The following is a 17,379-nucleotide window of genomic DNA, read 5'->3' as shown; positions in this document are numbered from 1 at the left end:
TTTAGTAGAGCTAAAGTTAAGTTAAAAACACTGAGTCGATGAGTGGCAAGTTCTAAAGCAACTTGTATCAAATGCAAATACCTCACATATTTCTGTGTTCTGTGGTAGTTGCTTTATAAAAGGTTTAGAATTTGTTCTGTACAGGCTATGAGTCCAGAAATGGCAGCATTTTGTTACTTATTAACCCAACCCCACTCTCCCTCAGCTCTGCACAGTCATACAAAATACCTTGAAGACGCTGTGTTCTGTGCCCCGGTCTGTCCCAGGATCTTGGTATAACCAAAGAACAGCAGCAGTACCAATTCAGTGTAGTGGGTACAACCTCCTCCACGCTGCTGTCACACAATTCTACAGTGATGAGATGAAACCGAGTGTCTCAGCACTTCTCAATTGAATGGGTCCACATGAAAAAAAGGACTAGGGGCTTTTTGTCAATCGAGTGAAACTTTGAAAATGTGAAACTGAAATTTGAGAAACGGACTACCACAAAACCCAAAATTTGTGCATTCATCGCATTGTCTCCACAAATTCATTATTCTCAAATTGCCTCTTAAAAGCATATTCTCTAAGAAGCTAAAACTATTGTGTGAAAATACAACTGTGAAAATGAAGGCACAACAAAGGCAATCACTCCACTTGTTTGAACTGACTCAAAGAATCTATTAAAACAAATGGATTTGTACTGGAAACGTTAATGAGTATAAATTGCTATAACTTTAGTCATAACACTTAATACTGAATTACAGCACAGGCTTGATTTTGCTCCCTTGTTACCATTACCATCATTGCTGTGCTGATGCTTCAGCAGGTGAGAATAGGATTACTGGCCCCCATGATGCTCCCCTTAAAACAAACACTATGGCTGAAACACTGCTTTTACTAAACCCCAGTGGGGAAGTGACATACATAATACACCTATTTCACTGACCTGATACATTAGAGGGAGGCCTTCCTGCTCTCCTGTGAGCTATAGCCCAGACCTCAACACAAAGCCTTTGAGAGCTCCATAACGTATGAGAGCAGCCTGCTAAGCCCCCAATCACCTCCACCATTTCACTCATTTTTAATATACTTACTCCCCTCGTACCCTGACTTTGACCCAGATCCTTACAGTAGATGACAGTAAGACATTAAATGACCACCAAATTCCTTCTTGGAGTCATTTTAGGCCTACATCTCACTTGTTTTTCATCATCAAGAGACAAGTGGGTCAGATACATATAGACATTTCCTATTTCTCTGGTGTACTACTGCATTGGACTACTGCTCCTGGTACTTGAGCAGCAGTGTCCACAAAGGCCAGTTAACCAATCCGGTCCTGACCAAATACAGTGCAAGTGTGAGCCTTTTAGTCTGGTTTTAGTTTGTACTGAATCCCATATACCCTGATGTTGGCTTCTATTCAAGGGCCCCCTAAAGCTGCCTCTAAGCAGGGGAGAAGGTCAGTTAAAAGCTGGCTAATCATTTCTCCACTCTGCAGTCTCCAAGCCTGGATAAAGGCGAGAGTGGGCAGAGGCAGATTTTTGAGAGTGCAAGCAAGTGTACAAAATGGACAGGCATGAATGCAGCGGGTAAAGGCACACACACTCCAGTCAGGTACTTCCCCTCTGTCAAATGGTATTGTAGCACCAACCAACAGTACTGTATTAATGGCCTTTGTCCTCCTGATGGGGAAATAAAATAAATAAAACACTTCCTGAATTTCAGAAAACATTTAGCCCTGCAACTTAGGCTACTGTTTTGATACACAAAGTTGCTGAGTCAATGCTGCCAACCATTACTACATAATTAATACATGAAAGATATGCTGTCTGGTGAAGACAACACTGCACAAACATCCCTGTAGATCAGCCTTAGTGGCAGACTTATTAAAGCAAACATTATAGTAGTGCTGGGTGGTATGACCAAAAATTTGTATCACGGTATTTTTTAAGATTCTAGCAGTTTCACAGTATATCACAGTATTTTCTTTCTTTTGCTTGACTGGGTCTTTATATAGGTTTATAGTGGTTTATTTTATCAGTATTCAATACTGTCAGAATATTAAAAAAAAACTTTTCAATGTCATGTTTACTAAAAGTTTTGATTACTAAAGTGTTTGCTTGGCTCCACAATATTATACAATAATGTTATATGAAGGAGAATGCATGAAACAGTTATATAATCTAAACTATATGCAAATATAAAGTAGTAAAATAAACTTAAATTAAATAAAGACACATAACTTTAACATGCTTCCTTTTCAAAACAAAATAGTTGTAAGTTGTAAGATTGCTGTTTAAACACTACCTTGACCACAGGTAACATTAGGTTGTTGTAGTACAGTGGGCATAGCTCCGCTGTCAGCTTGCTTCGGTGTTTGAATAACGTTAGTGGTTTGGCAGAAGTATTTCGGCGACGCAAGACATCTTAAATCCAGTGTTTTAATCATTGCTCTGAACCTGTCTTTCTCGACGGTCTATAGTGGGACCGTAGGTGGATTGTTATTGCGTTCATTAGGTTGCTCCGCTGCATGCTTGAGGTAACAGGCCTTAACGTTAGCACGGCCGAGTGAACCCTTCTTTTTCGACTCTCGAACTTTCAATGTCTATCCTATCCATCTTCACCATAACGTAACACCAGAGCACTACTGTTTACCCTCAACACACCTCTCAGTCACACCATGCGTGTTTAGAAGCGCAACATTGAAAAGGGTCCTGTCTGAAACAGCAGCGCAGGGTATCGTTCCAAACGTTGTGTAATCAAATACACTGGTATGGCAGTATATTAAAAATTCATATCTTAACGAAAATATACACCGGTATTTGGTGTGAACCGGTATACTGCCCAGCAATACATTATAGCCTAGGTCCCTCACAACAACATCTGATATACGACACCTACACAACAAGGCTTTCTGTAAAAAATGCATGAGATGATGATGACATCAAGACAAAAGCTTAAGCACCTCCGCCCGAAGTCACCTCACACGTAACAGCCAGATGCCACTTTTCTGTCAGCTACAATGTTGCAAAAGCACTGTAACAATTAGCATGGTGCATGTGTGATCGATCAGCCCTGTGTCTGAAGACTGTGGGCCATATGACAGCTACTGAAATCCTATGGGAAGGATAGCTGTTGTTGTGTGAGAGGAAGGCACAACCTTAAGTCTTCTTCCTGGGCGCCACCCTGCCTTAGTAGCGTGACAAAGCATTCCTAAGCCAGCAGCAACAGCAGAGCACCCTGCAGAGGGTGTCTGCCACTGGGATGACTGATCGCCAGGACCATTAACACTGGAATAACAATTGCTGTCCCCTCCCCGGGTGCGTTAGTAGTCATGTAATGTGCGCTTGTGCATCAGTGCATTAAGAAAATGTAATGCCATCAGTTACTTGTGCTGCAAGTGTGACGACCCCTGCTGTGTCTGTGTGATTCACCCGTCTCTCTGACGCTGCAGGTGAACCGTTATTAGGGTAACCTGGAACACCCGAGAGTTCCCAGGTTATTTAAGCCTGGCTGCACTGTGTTCTCTCTGTACTTTTTTTTTTATTTTTATTTTTTTAAACTTAATCATGGTGTGTCTCCTATTTGTTGTGGTCTAAGAGCCGGATCATAACACAAGTAGGGACTATTAAAAAAGATTTCCTCAATCAGTGCTGAAATTGCAATGTTAATGTTTTTAACACTTGATGCTGACTTCTAGTAGCACTACACAGAGACGGTCCTCGTTTTATTTAGCTTTTACATGCACACGAGAACCAGACGGGCATGTGTGTGTGATGTGATCCTGTCAATGGTTTCACACTACTCCACTGATCAACAGGTGGGGGTAACATGCCAAGATACACAGCAATGCACCAACAAAGGCAAGGAAGAAGACTGCTAGCAAATAAACGTGGATGTAAGCAATGCACAATTTAAAAAAAACACAATTTAAAAACCAGCTTTGCAAATGCTTTATAAGGAAGGAAATACATTTAACACATTTGTTTTACCTCACTAGGGCTGTCCCAAACGATTATTTTTTAAACGATTAATCTAGCGATTATTTTTTCGAATAGTCGACTAATCTAACGATTAATTTTTCAATTAGCGATTATTTTCCCATTGCTCAATTATTAACAATTTACACAAAACACATTTCAATAAGGTTAAAATCTCTATTAAAATTGTTTAACACTGCACTGTTCAAGTAAAATGAATTTGTAGTGCAAACTGAAGCCAGATGTAGGCTATCAGTCCAACCACAAAATAAAGTCCCTTTCAGGAGGAATACAAAAATAAAAACTTAAACAGAGCAAGTGCAAAAAGAGTAGCCTGTATTTGCTTTTTTTTAACAATAGTAGGTAAAATAATGAATAAGCTCTTGTTTAATCTTACAGTAAAACAAGTGCAGTTTTAGCAACATATGAAATCAGCTGTATCAAATAAATCCAACAATAAAACAAATTAACATTTCAAGTCACTTTCAGGAGGAATACACAAATAAAAAAACTTAAAAATAAAAAGTGCAATTTTTCTCTCTCCTTTCTAAGGGAATTATGAGCCCAATTTAAACCAGACAATTTTTTAATACATGGGCCGTTATAACTGACATTATAAAGGACTTGTGAGATATCTGAAACAATCTGGCCTGGTTGCGCAATTATCAAAGACAGTGCTACAGATAGGGGAGACACAGCACAGTTTACCTCACCCTCAAGTCAGTGCAGGACATACTGTATACGGGTGAGCTACGGGAGACGCTAGAGAGGCATAGGTGAGCAGAATTTACGGTGTTTTGCTGCTATTATCCTGACTCAGGGATTATTTTACAAAGTCTACAGACTACCATGTTGTTGTTGGCATTAAGAGTAAAATACTCCCACACTTTAGAAGACGGGATTTTCATTTTCGTCCCAAGTATAAACAAGCAACCATTATTTCAACTCATGGGGGCTCTGCTCGCTGACGCATGCTGTCAATGTGGACACTTTATTCAAAATACCCGGCTGCTATTCGTTTGTTCATGCAGCCCTGCCGTTCTCTTGTGTAAAAGTGTGCAAAAAGGTGGCTGGGTTAGCTCAGTTGGTAGAGCAGGCGCACATATATAGAGGTTTACTCCTTGACGCAGCGGCCGCTGGTTCGACTCCGACCTGCGGCCCTTTGCTGCATGTCATTCCCCCTCTCTCCCCTTTCATGTCCTCAGTCGTGTGGAAATAACCTGGGCAAATATTCTTGCTGACTAAAGCGGTCATGTCAACACTAATTCAATAAGTAGACATTCTGCAATCACCTAAGAAGCCGACAGAATCACAATCAAACATGGACAGATATAGTACACTCGCACACGCATTTAATATGCATGCACACACACATGCACAAACCAAAAATCTCATGACAGCTCTAACATTTCATCAATTAAGTCACGGTAGAGCCTGCACACGGCTGCTCCCCTTGCAGGAGGGACAGAGATAAACAGACAGCTCTCTGGAGACACTCTGCAGTACGTCACAAGACCAGCAGCAAGAAAACAGCCTCGCTGGGAGGGAGACAGCGGGTTCAGACATACTGTATAGGGTGAGGAGAGGAAAGGGAGAAAGCGAGAGAAAGCAGAGACAAGGACGAGGCTGGCTTCCAAAACAAATTTGCTATATAAACATTTCTCTCGCCAGCTCTATGGTTTGTGTCCACATGTTGCATGAGTGTGTGTATGTGTGTGCTGCTCATATTACAAGGCTACTAGAGAGGAACAGTATGCTAGGTCTCGTTTTACACTGAAGTAAGACATGGTTCTTTCTGTGCGTAGTCCTATACATTAAAATCCAGTACCACAAAAGGAAGGAAGGAAGGAAGAAAGAAGGAAGAAAGAAAAAGGGTACAGAGAAGGAAAAATGGAAAGAATTTCAATGCATCTTAATCACTTCCTGCCCTTTGGTTGGGTCAAAATATGGATATGATAACAGAACCCCTTCCTAATGGGCTTCCAACAATCTTTACAAACACACAGACACAGAGGAGAGGTTAGAGGTCTGACTCAGTCTCCATCACCTGAGCAAGGAGCTGGAGAAGAAAAGGCATTCCACCTCCCGCAGTACCATTATTATTTCAAAGAGCTTAGAGCCCATCTGCATCTGGCATGGATCCCATCATTGGCTCGAACCACTCTGATTGCAGTGATCAGCTAAAATTCAATCCAGTGCCTGATTGCATTCACCTCAGTAAAACACAGTGGTCACGTTGACTGTGTCTCCAGATATGGACCACTGACTGTGCAGGATGTTCAAGAAGGTAAAGACAAAAAACTGTGTGAGTGTGGCCGGACAGAATAAGCCACCTATACATGATCCACGGTAAAACCACCCTGCGCTGGCCGTTCCATTGTTTTCCTATGGGGAGAGCAGTGCCGCCCAACTAGGCGCAGCACTACCCCTGGCGTTGCGCACCGCTTGGAACTGCCACCAGGAGCTGTGCTTAAATTCAAATTATTTCAACTTTGACCTCGGTGCCGCTGACCTTTCAAGGCGCAACCAATTCCAGAAGCAATGATGATGTATACCTGCGCTGTGCTTTGCCTCATTGCTCTGCACCCTACCTCATGGTTTTGTCACGGATCATGTGTAGGCGACTTAAGAGAAATAAGCTGAGGGGACAAGAAAAGGACCCTCAGGACTCAGATGGCCATGATCTGGCTTTATGATGGTGCCAGATGTAAAAAGTAAAGAGGCATCTCCAATAAGTGTCCAACATTGACCCCATTATCCAGGCTGTGAACATTATTACATCTCTGGTGTGATTATTCTTCAAGCAACAGAGTTTTGGGAATAGTTTGTAATGAGACAATGTCCATAGGCATTATAATAAAGACTACACTGTAGCTTTGTGCTGCTAAATTTGACTAACCTACGGATTAATCTATGTGTAGGTGTACACCTCCACCTCCTACCAAACATAGATAAACAAAGAGCCTGAGAAAAATCAGCCCTCTGACATTTCTATTGTCCAGCCTGAAAGGCAAGGTTGCACAGCAGTAATTACATTTGGAGGGGAAGAAGGAAACACTGTCAGAGGTTGTCTGGGCTACCTAACCGTGCGTGCGCTCATGTGTGTGTGCACGCCTGTATATGTGCGTTACGTCTGTGTGCGTGTGTCCAACCAACCCCCTCACTCGCACTTGCATAAGCCTGTGTCTAATCACTAGTCTCACTGCCATGGCTGAATCGAGGCTCTCATTTCTTAGACAAAAAGTCACAAAAAACTCAGCCTCCACAGGGCCTTGATTACTCAGCTGTTGGCTTTGTTATTGAAATGAATTCATCTTTAATAACTCTGCTGCTGATACATGATTTGGCACTTTTCTGCTGCTATGAATTGCACTTTCTGCCCTCTGAAATGGGGCTGTTATTATTGTGCAGGACAGTGGTGCACAAGCTGGAGATAATAGCCAGTCAATGGAAGATAAATATGTGTACTGTGAACTGCATCCCCCTCAGCTCATTCAGCCAAAGTGCCCTTTCTCATCCAACCTGCCCTCTTTTAGGTCCCAGCATGCTTAGCGGCAAGCTATGATGGAGTAAAAACCTCACAGAGGTGCTCTATGTGAGACAAACATTGCAGTTATTGTGCATACCGTTACATATTTTAAAAGCGGATAAAGTACTTTTTGAACATATTTGCTGAAACACCTTTTAAGTTAAGGTTAACTGACGCTTGGGAGCTGGCGTTGCTAGGAGACGCACCGTCAACTTCTGTAGTGTGCTACTGCCTAAAGGACGAGATGACCAGACTTAAAAAAGCTCACTGCAACTGGTAGTTCTGTAACCTACGCACACCATATATTACCAAGTGATTTAAATTATAAAGTGATGTACAGACTCACAAAGTAAGGCAGGAAATGCTTACACCACAGATGGGAGTAAGCAATGGCTAACAACTTCAGGAACTGACATTATATTATAAACTATCTTATGTTCCTTTCCACACAGATATTGCACTAATCAAATTACTAGTACCTACTGTGTCAGTCAAAACCAAAAATGAATGCCCGCTGGAGAGATCCATTTAGGATTGGGCATCGAGAACCGGTTATAACTTGCAATTGTTTCAAAAATTACGATTCCAATGGAATTGTTTTTTTTTTTTTGTTTTTTTTAAATCAGAATCGTCTGGAGAATTTGGTTTCGAATCCCATCATCGGTTCCATATTTAACACGCGCAAGTTTTAGTTTCCGTAGCGGGCACCCTACTTATGTGACCTGTTTCAACTCCACCCCTCAAAGAAGAATTGGAATCGATGAAAAACGGAATCAAAAGGAGGAATCGGAATTTGAATCAGCATTGTTAAAATCAAAACGATGCCCAACCCTAGAACCATTGAACAATTATGGCCAAGTAAGTACACAAGTCAAAAACAAACACCATGGATATACTGTATACACTGATTCAGTAGCAAAAATGTATTTTAAATTTCAGTTCAACTGTAAGCTCCTATTTTCTTCATTGTAACATTGCCTCCTTTACTCATGCCTTTTCCACCCTCCATCTCCCTCAGTAATGGTGATGTGTTATTTGCTTGGTACCAACCAAGTGCATGGGCAATTACAGATAATAGATCAACACAAGATAGATAATACAGATAAATACAAGCAACACAAGATGAAACAGAAACAGAGGAGGAAGAGAGAAATGAGAGGGTTTTTATTCATTCGTCTCATCTGTTTGCGGTATAATTAATTTATCGCCTGTCCCGAGACTGAAGGAGGCGTCAGTGGAGAGAAATAATGTATTATGTATGGAGGTATCACTGTAAAAAAATAAATAATAATAAAAAAAAAAAGGAACGAGAAAAAAAAAATTTTTCCTTCTAAATTCTAAACTGTCTTGTCCGTATATATAAAAGGATTATTTATGCTTTCAGAGCGAGCACTGGCCCTGCCATGTTGACTACTCCACTGCTCATTATCTGAATACCAGTCAACCTTTGGGGTTACAAGCTGCTTAAGTGTCTGCACTAAGTCTGGAGGGGAGACACGAGACAGAAACCAAGCACAGGTTCTCATCCTTTCTTATGTCTCCCTTTCCTTCAGGGAAATGTAGCAGTAGACTTGATTGTGGAACAATTTATCGCAACACATTTACTATACTTTTCAACACATACAGCACATTCAAAATCCAGGTGAGACATCTTGCCATTTGGACTGAGAACTACTTTTTCTAATTTTAATAAGCAATGGAATAATAAATAAGGCAAATAATCGTAAGCTGCAGCCCTACAACAGGCTGGAAGGGGAAATACTGCCACAAAGCATGTCTGCTTTTTCAATAGAGTTTAGTCTGTCTAGTATGTTCTCCCATTTGTTTGTAGCTCTACTGTGGAAGAAGATAAGGATCTTTTAAACTGCACACATACATGCACATATATCTGATTCCAAGTCAAACAGTGGAACATGTAGTGCCATTTACAGCAGCCTGACAAATAAAGGTGACATAAAAATGTAGCTGGCAGCTGCCATCTCTTCCCTTATTAAAACTTTCTCATCCAGTTTCATCAGCAGTTACCTAGTTGGCCTCCGCTGCATGGAATTCAGAATGAAACTGCCTGATTCTAACTTCTGGGTTGATACATTTCTGTCAGGAATATGAAGGATGCTGATAAAAAAGCTTGTCAGGTACACAAATCAGGAAAGCTTTTATTATTCATCCGAGGCTTGCCTTGACATCAGCTCTCAGCTCCTGCACTTCATATTTTGGAAAAGCTTTGTGGGTCTTTCGGGAGTCGTGGTAAAAACCTTAACGAACAAACAGAATCATTTATAGCCTGGTGCTTATCATGGGTGAGCATGTGGTGACTATGGTGCAGCTTATCGTGGAGGAGCATGTGTTCGCCATCCTAATGATCAGAGGTACAGTTGTCCCATTGGCTTCCCTGCCAGGTTTGCCAACTCTGAAGAAAAGGTGGCCAGTGAATGCAGTGGCCTTGAATTTGGTGCAAAAGAGCACTCTTTTTGATTTTGTCTGCATTTACAATTTATTCAACGTTCTTTTGCCCTTGGATAGGAAAATGTTTCGCCACAGTTACGCCACAAATGCAGTGGCATTAGTTGAACCATGGTTTGGCCTAAATTAAGGCCACCTCCACACGTACCAAAACGATCTTTTTTTTCCCCGTCTTCCCTGGCCTCATTTCAAGAATATATGTGTCCAAATGGATCCATTTGTAAATGACTCAACACACTACTTCATATTCCAGGCCTATAGATGTCGCCGTTTCTGCTACAGAAATTCACCAAAAAACAGAGAAGAAGAGGCGGAGCATGCGCATAAAGCTTGCGCGCTGTATACAAACAGACAGTAGAAGAAGAAACCAAACACAAGAAGACGATGACGAAAATGGCTAGTGCAAGGAAACCAGAAACGGGGAGATAATGAGCAATGTGCTCAGCAGGACTCAACTCTTTAAGTGACTACTAGCCTGGATACAAGTACTCACTCCTCTTAGCGTGGTAGCTTGTACAGAGTCCCCTGCTTTGGCTTGTCACATTCACAGTATGACTGTTTTGCAGCAGCAGTGAAGCTACGTGAACATCTTAAGTCAGAGAGAACAGGTTGGGTTTAAAAACAATAAGACCATCCACAAAGCCAGCATCATGTGAAGCTTGCAACGCGTGATAACAGTGAACCAGAGCTTCTATGTTCGCTTCTGAGACGTGATAGGCAGCTACAACCTGAGGGTCTTTGATATTTTGAGTTAACTGTCAGACTTACCCTCTGTCTGTCTCTTGCTTTCAGACAGCTCCTCTCAAAGAAGCCGTCGGTGCGATCCAAAGATAATAGGAGCCTACACCGCTACAGTTTAGAGTGTGAGAAATTGAGATGGTGTTCTTTTTGGGAAACTGCTGAGTGACATTTTGATAATCCAAGAGAAAGGTCAGTTTGGGAGGGAGGAGGGTGGACTGTCTGTCAAAGGTAGCCTAGCCGGAGCCTTTTGCCTCATTCCTATGCATTAAAAACCAAACAGTGATAATTCATGAGTCTATATGCGAAATATGATCAAACAGTTATGAAAAGCTGAATAAAATATACTATATTGTGTTATACAAGCAAGAATTCAAACAATACCTAGTTTTGCACTGTGAATAACAGGAGAACTTTCAGTGACAGCAAAGAGGAGACTTTGGCACTGACACTCTCTGAGATGTCTCAAAGCCTCAAGAGCTGGAGGGGATTACGTAAGTCACTCAGTATACTGGGTCAGCCGGTTGTTTTTATATGAACTTCTACTGTACCACTGCTACGCTCATTACAGAGATCATTTCATAGATTTAAAGTGCATGTCTGCGCCTCAGAATGAAGTTAAAATCTATGGCGTTATATATGTGTCACATTCCTGAGCGAGTAATTGTATGTTTTGAGCACAGAGAACTATATTTTGCAAGCGCATTACATTGCATTTTGAACAGAAATGTACACTCGCAAAAAATAATTCAGTTTGAGTAAACAAAAACCTATTTCGTGCACAATAAATGTATTTGCATGTCTTTCTCTGCTCGCAGGTAGACGCTGCTGTGCTCCGGTCATGTCTCCCTCGCTCTCAACCTCTTCTCTCTACGCGCTCAACTCTAGACACGCTCGCTCAGATTTTCACAGCGTTACAAGTGTGCCACAAAACCAACCAATCGCAGAATCAAAAGGTCAATTCTGATTGGCTGTTCGTCTCCAATTAGATCGCAAGTAGCAGGAAACAAAAATCTAGGAGGAACAGTCTTTTTCAGTTTACACCTGTTGGTACAGCAAATACTGACTACAGTGGAGCTGTTCGACTAATGTTACTGGATTAAAACACATTTCGGTCAGTATTTTGTATTATTGACATATCACAGAAATGTCTTAATATGTGTGTGTACTATAATGCCGTTGTTTTCTTTGACTTATATCTCCTTGTGTGTTTAACGTTAGTTTGACTCATCCTTCACAAGCAATCTAGCTAGCTCACACACTGCAGCCATAGACTGTATATAAGAGACTGCAGCCGACATGTCACTGTAACTAGCTAAGTTAGCTAGGTCTCGCAATGCGAGACTGAACAGCAGTAGACCTGTCACACTATAGCCACATGTAGCTAAGTAGTTTTTAATACTTTGGTTACATTACCGTATTTTATTAACCTGAATTATGTTGCTATATTAGCTTGCGAAGGAGCTATCCGTTGCTAACGCTAATTTATCTCAAAAAGCAGAAACGTTAGCTAACTACTGCCAAGATATGATTTCACTAGAGACCAGAGAGGTGTTGTAAGACTCATCAAGTGTTGTCATGTGTTTACGCTGTCTTACAATGAAACCATATCTTGGCAGTAACATTAGTTAGCTACTGCTTTTTGACATAAATTAGCTAGCTAACGTTAGCGTTAGCATCGGATAGCTACTTTGCAAGCCAATAACATATATAGCCTTGGCAAACAGAATTAAGGTTAATAAAACACGATAACTATGTAACCAGTATTACAAACTTCTTACAAGTGGCTGGATTGTGACATTTTAGGTGTGTTCGGATGAATACGATGGATGCATAGCTGGACTTTATCCATGCTGGGCTAATGTTAGATTGCTTGTGAAGGATGACGTTAGTCACACACGGAGATATGTAATTCAAACAACGGTATTGTGATTAACACAACTATTAAGGCATGTCTGTAATATACCGGTCGGTCAATAATATAAAATACTGTAGATCAGTGCTTTCCAACCCTTCTGGTCCACAGCCCTGTCATATAAACTCACATACCCCGCCCTATCAATTCCCAATGTATTCACACTATTTATCATATTAAAGTGAATATTCTTACATTTTCATGCAATTGAACTGTAAACATTTAGGTTGGTTTGGTCAGAAATTCTACTAGCTAGCTAGGCCTTTTACTTGAAGTGTGGTTAATGTTTCAAAATTCATCCATTACTTTTAGCTAATCATTTCAACTGTTAGTTAAGTCAGTAGGCCACTTTTAGCTGTTTATTTCTACCATTGATTACTTCGCTATATGTTTAAACATGTGTTGAGCTGTTTTAGCTGATATATTGTTTTAAATCAATCATAATTCAATTATTTTAATTAGTTAAGCTGCTCCACAATCTTTCCAAGTACCCACTGGCTACAGCAGAGATACCCCTTGCTGGGGCATCACGGCAGGTGTTGCGTCAAAGACTGTTTCCCTGTAGATATCTTTCCTGCTACTTGCGATCTAATTGGAGATGAACAGCCAATCAGAATTGACCTTTTGATTCTGCGATTGGTTGGTTTTGTGGCACACTTGTAACGCTGTGAAAATCTGAGCGAGCGTGTCTAGAGTTGAGCGCGTAGAGAGAAGAGGTTGAGAGCGAGGGAGACATGACCGGAGCGCAGCAGCGTCTACTTGCGAGCAGAGAAAGACATGCAAATACATTTATTGTGCACGAAATAGGTTTTTGTTTACTCAAACTGAATTATTTTTTGCGAGTGTACATTTCTGTTCAAAATGCAATGTGCTTGCAAAATATAGTTCTCTGTGCTCAAAACATACAATTACTTGCTCAGGAATGTGACACATATATAACGCCATAAAAATCAGCATAGTTAATTATGATGAGATATTGCCCTTTTTCATTTTTACACTGTTGTGTTGCACAGTGGTTAGGGTTTTTCCTGAATATTGTTCTTTTATTTTCTGACCTGAGGAGCCCCACAACCCTTGACTGTGTGACTAACACTGCTTTTTAAAAAGGGAAAGTACACCCTTAAATAGAATTCTGTGTTAAGTGGTGAATATTAGTTAGTAGCATAGAGACAGAATGTAGTGGTGATGTCATCTGAAGAAAAAAAATATGGTGCTGCTCCATAAACAGGGAATTACTGATAGGATGCTATATGACAGTCAGCAACCATGATGGGTTTTTATTGGTTTGTGAATGTTTTCTGACTCACAACCTACATTTCAATAAAATCCATAGGGTGACTAATTCACTTACAATGGACAAAGAGTGTTGCCTAATGACATCATCAATTCAAGTCCCTATGCTCTGATTCCCAGGTAAGGGGATAACAGAGGGTTTTCACGACGCGTCATCAGACCAGAAGTCGCCATGTTGGAGGTACTCCGCATCACAACAAAGCACAGGCACTGAAGTAGATCCCGAACGGCGTCAAGGAAATGGTTAATTATTGCCGTGTTTTAGGTTGTACCAATAGGTCAGACCGAGAAAAATATTTGGAATATTATCGACTTCCAAAAGTTATTAAAAACCAGGGAGAGAAATGCCAGAAGTTATCAGAGGAAAGGAGGCGCTTGTGGTTGGCAAAGCTCAACCACGATCTACGAGGGAAAAATCTGTCTTGTTCGGTCTTTGAAATGAAAATAAACGATTGAGAGTCACTTGGCTACACCTTGAGTATCGCAATGATATCATACAGTTAAGGTTAGGTTGATTAAAGACATTATTGCATTACTTACTTTGGCCTTCACAACACAACGGTCGTTAATGACTTGGTACTGCGTCTCCCTCACGCATCCACACACCATCTGGTTATAAGCCTCCAAACTTTTGTAGGATTTAAGGTATTCCGCTGTGTATGGGCTCGGTTTCCCAGTGAAATACGTCAACGGACAAAGACTAGTCGATAAGACGAAAGCAGTGTGCCGCCGTTGCTACAACATTGTTACATTCAAACGCAGCTCCCGTTGGCATTTAAACAGACCTTTGCTGGTAATTCCGATCGGGCAAACGCAATAACAAAAGCAATTGGTGTTTTTATAGCAGCTGATCTACGACCATACTCGGTTGTTGACAAGCTGGGACTGATAATGCTGCACTGTAATCCATAGTTATTTATTTATATTTTTCATTATATTTTATTATGTGATATTGGTTTGAGACAGAGTATTTTATTTAGTGGAGAACTTTGCAGCAGTATTTTTCTTATTCTTTTTTTATTTTATATATATTTTATTTATTATATTTTATTAAAAAGGGTTTTAAAAAGTGTAAACAAATAGTTAAAAAAAAGTTTATAGTAATAAACAACCTGCAGTTTAATGTTTGCATTTCTTTCCCTTACTGTACCGAAAATGAACCGAACCGTGACTTTAAAACCGAGGTAGTACTGTGATTTTTGCGTACCGTTACACCCCTAACCACCAGTAAACTGTAATTTCTCAAAATATCGCGCCTTTTTTTGTGGTCCAAGTCCTTCCATGCCTTTGCATCTTGGACGCATTTTGATGAGCTTTTCTGTTGTTTAGACATAAAGTATTAAAGTATCCAAAGTGCACAATACTCCATTACTCTTTCATTCAGTTGTTTACATCGAGTGCCTCCAATATGGCCACGCATCTAGGTTACCGCCCAGAACGTGACGTCGGTGAAAACCCTCTATACTGACTCCAGCTAGATCACTGGAGCAATTCATGGTGTATTTATCCTTTCAACCCATGCTAGTGAGAGCCTCACTCTTTCAATAAAGGCTAACCTCTTGCACGCCCCACTGTTGCTCTACACACAATGAAGTGGGGGATGGAATATATAATTTGTGTGTAGGTGTGTTGGTTTCACAAAACATCAGAGCAAGCCTAGACAAACACGATTGGTGTATTTAGCCTTCAAGGCCATTTCAAAACCCAACAGCTGAATGAGTTGGTAATAGCAGCAACTGTCAGGACAGGTTGGATGCTTGGCTGCTGCATAACATGGACTCATTGTTTCTTTGGTAGTGTCATGTTACTCCCTTTGCAGGACAAACCCCAGTTTGTTCCAACTCAGAACAGAAAAAGTCTGGCATGGGGAAATAACATTGGCTATGGTATAGTAATTGTTAATTATTAGCTCCTTTGATTCTATGTGAATTTATGTTTTGTTGATATTTAAAAAAAAAAAAAAAAAAAAATTGTGTATAGTTTCCGCAAGGACATGTTTCGGAAAATCCACCTGCTAACAAAGTTTTATAAAGCTACAGCATACAGTTAATTTAAAACCGGACGTTAAGTGATGTTCACTTCAAAATAAAAGCACAGTTAATGTAATACTCAGCTGGCATGGTCTTGATACACATGCTATACGTAGAGAAAGTTCGTTATTTCATATTCATTCTTTCTTATTGTTTTTTTTCTTCAATTTAGTATTATCATGTATTGGTGTTATCAGTCTCACGTGTATTTCAGTTGTAATTTTATTTCAGATCTGACCGGAAATCACGTCTTATTATTACCAACAGCTTGACGTTGTTCTAGCATAGAGGTGCTAGTGCTACTGACAGCTGACACCTTCTGCCCTCACTGTCCCGACTTCACACGTAGTTTTACAAAAATAATAATGAAGAAGAGAGCCCAGCGTATTCAATGATTTAACAAATATGTCTACAACACTCTACTGAACGGGCACTGCTGCGTCTTACAGTACCAGGAAGAGACACTAACATCTCACCTTTATGGGGTTAAACACATGGAATTAAGCAGTTTAGATAAATATAGTTTACACTTGACGAATGTATGAGGTGTAGCTGTTGGTTTGCTTGATATCGAAGGAGGATACAGCCGTCAACAACTTTGTTTTCTATCTAGTGCTCGGCCTTTTCTCACATCGCTACTAGTTTCGCAGCATCGGTACAGCGTTGCAAACACCCACCCTCCTGCACCATTTCCGTGTTCTACACGGAATCATTTCCACGGAGCCCGTGCCACGTCAATTAAGAACTAAGGTTTTCCTTTATTATAACGTAACACAATAAGACATTATAAGCAGCCAGCATTTATGAATGTAAAATACACTGTGTTGCCAAACACTGCGACATTGTGACAGGATAACCGGTTAAAGTGAAAGGGTGCATGACGTGTCTAAATCAATGAGTCCAAGACTGCAAAAATGTGCGGCTAAAACAACATAACTTACCAAGTGCCACCTCGCAGGCTTTGCGCAGTTGTGAATGGTGAGCCTTTTTCACCTCCTTGTCGGCCAGGATCTTTTCCAAAGCTCGTGTTAGGAACATGTTTTTCGTCTTTTTGCCCTCAAACATGTCGCACCGGAATTTAGGGCGAGGTGTGCCTGGTCCCGAGGGGGGCTGCAGCCGCCTCGAATGGAGATGTATTCCTTTATAAATGTCAGCCACAGAGCCCCTAACAGACAAACATAAATAAACACAGAAGGTGGGGTAAATCCCTCAGATTTCCATTAACGACCTGCCTCCTGCGCCATGTTGGAGAGAGGAAACGACGTCACGTACGTTCGAGAACGGCCGCAGTGGGGCAGCAGGGAGATGAGCGTACTCTTCAGCTAAGCTTTCGTGTATAAGCCTATGGGCGTGTTAAAGTCACATGTGAAATAACTGGCATGGTATGAATTAAACCAGCATGCCACATTCAATGTGTGCAAAATTTCTTTCTTTTTTTTGCTGAATAAA

The 17,379-nt window shown here is 40.8% G+C and overlaps 1 protein-coding gene across 10 annotated transcripts in view; it reads right to left on the bottom strand.

Annotated features, from left to right (window-relative positions):
• The window catches only part of arfgef1 (ADP-ribosylation factor guanine nucleotide-exchange factor 1 (brefeldin A-inhibited)), a 54,602-nt gene extending 37,369 nt beyond the window's left edge, over nucleotides 1-17,233 (bottom strand). For all 10 annotated transcript variants that reach the window (XM_036000478.1, XM_031281930.2, XM_036000487.1 and 7 more), the window contains exon 1: nucleotides 16,872-17,233. In XM_036000478.1, coding sequence (XP_035856371.1) covers nucleotides 16,872-16,995 — 124 coding nt within the window. In that variant the 5' untranslated portion in view covers nucleotides 16,996-17,233. The remainder of the gene's footprint in view (nucleotides 1-16,871) is intronic.
• Between the last annotated feature and the right edge of the window lie 146 nt (nucleotides 17,234-17,379).

This window comes from Sander lucioperca, chromosome 1, assembly GCF_008315115.2.
Source record: "Sander lucioperca isolate FBNREF2018 chromosome 1, SLUC_FBN_1.2, whole genome shotgun sequence".
Lineage (NCBI taxonomy): Eukaryota > Metazoa > Chordata > Actinopteri > Perciformes > Percidae > Sander > Sander lucioperca.
This window is presented reverse-complemented; position numbering and strand designations above follow the sequence as displayed.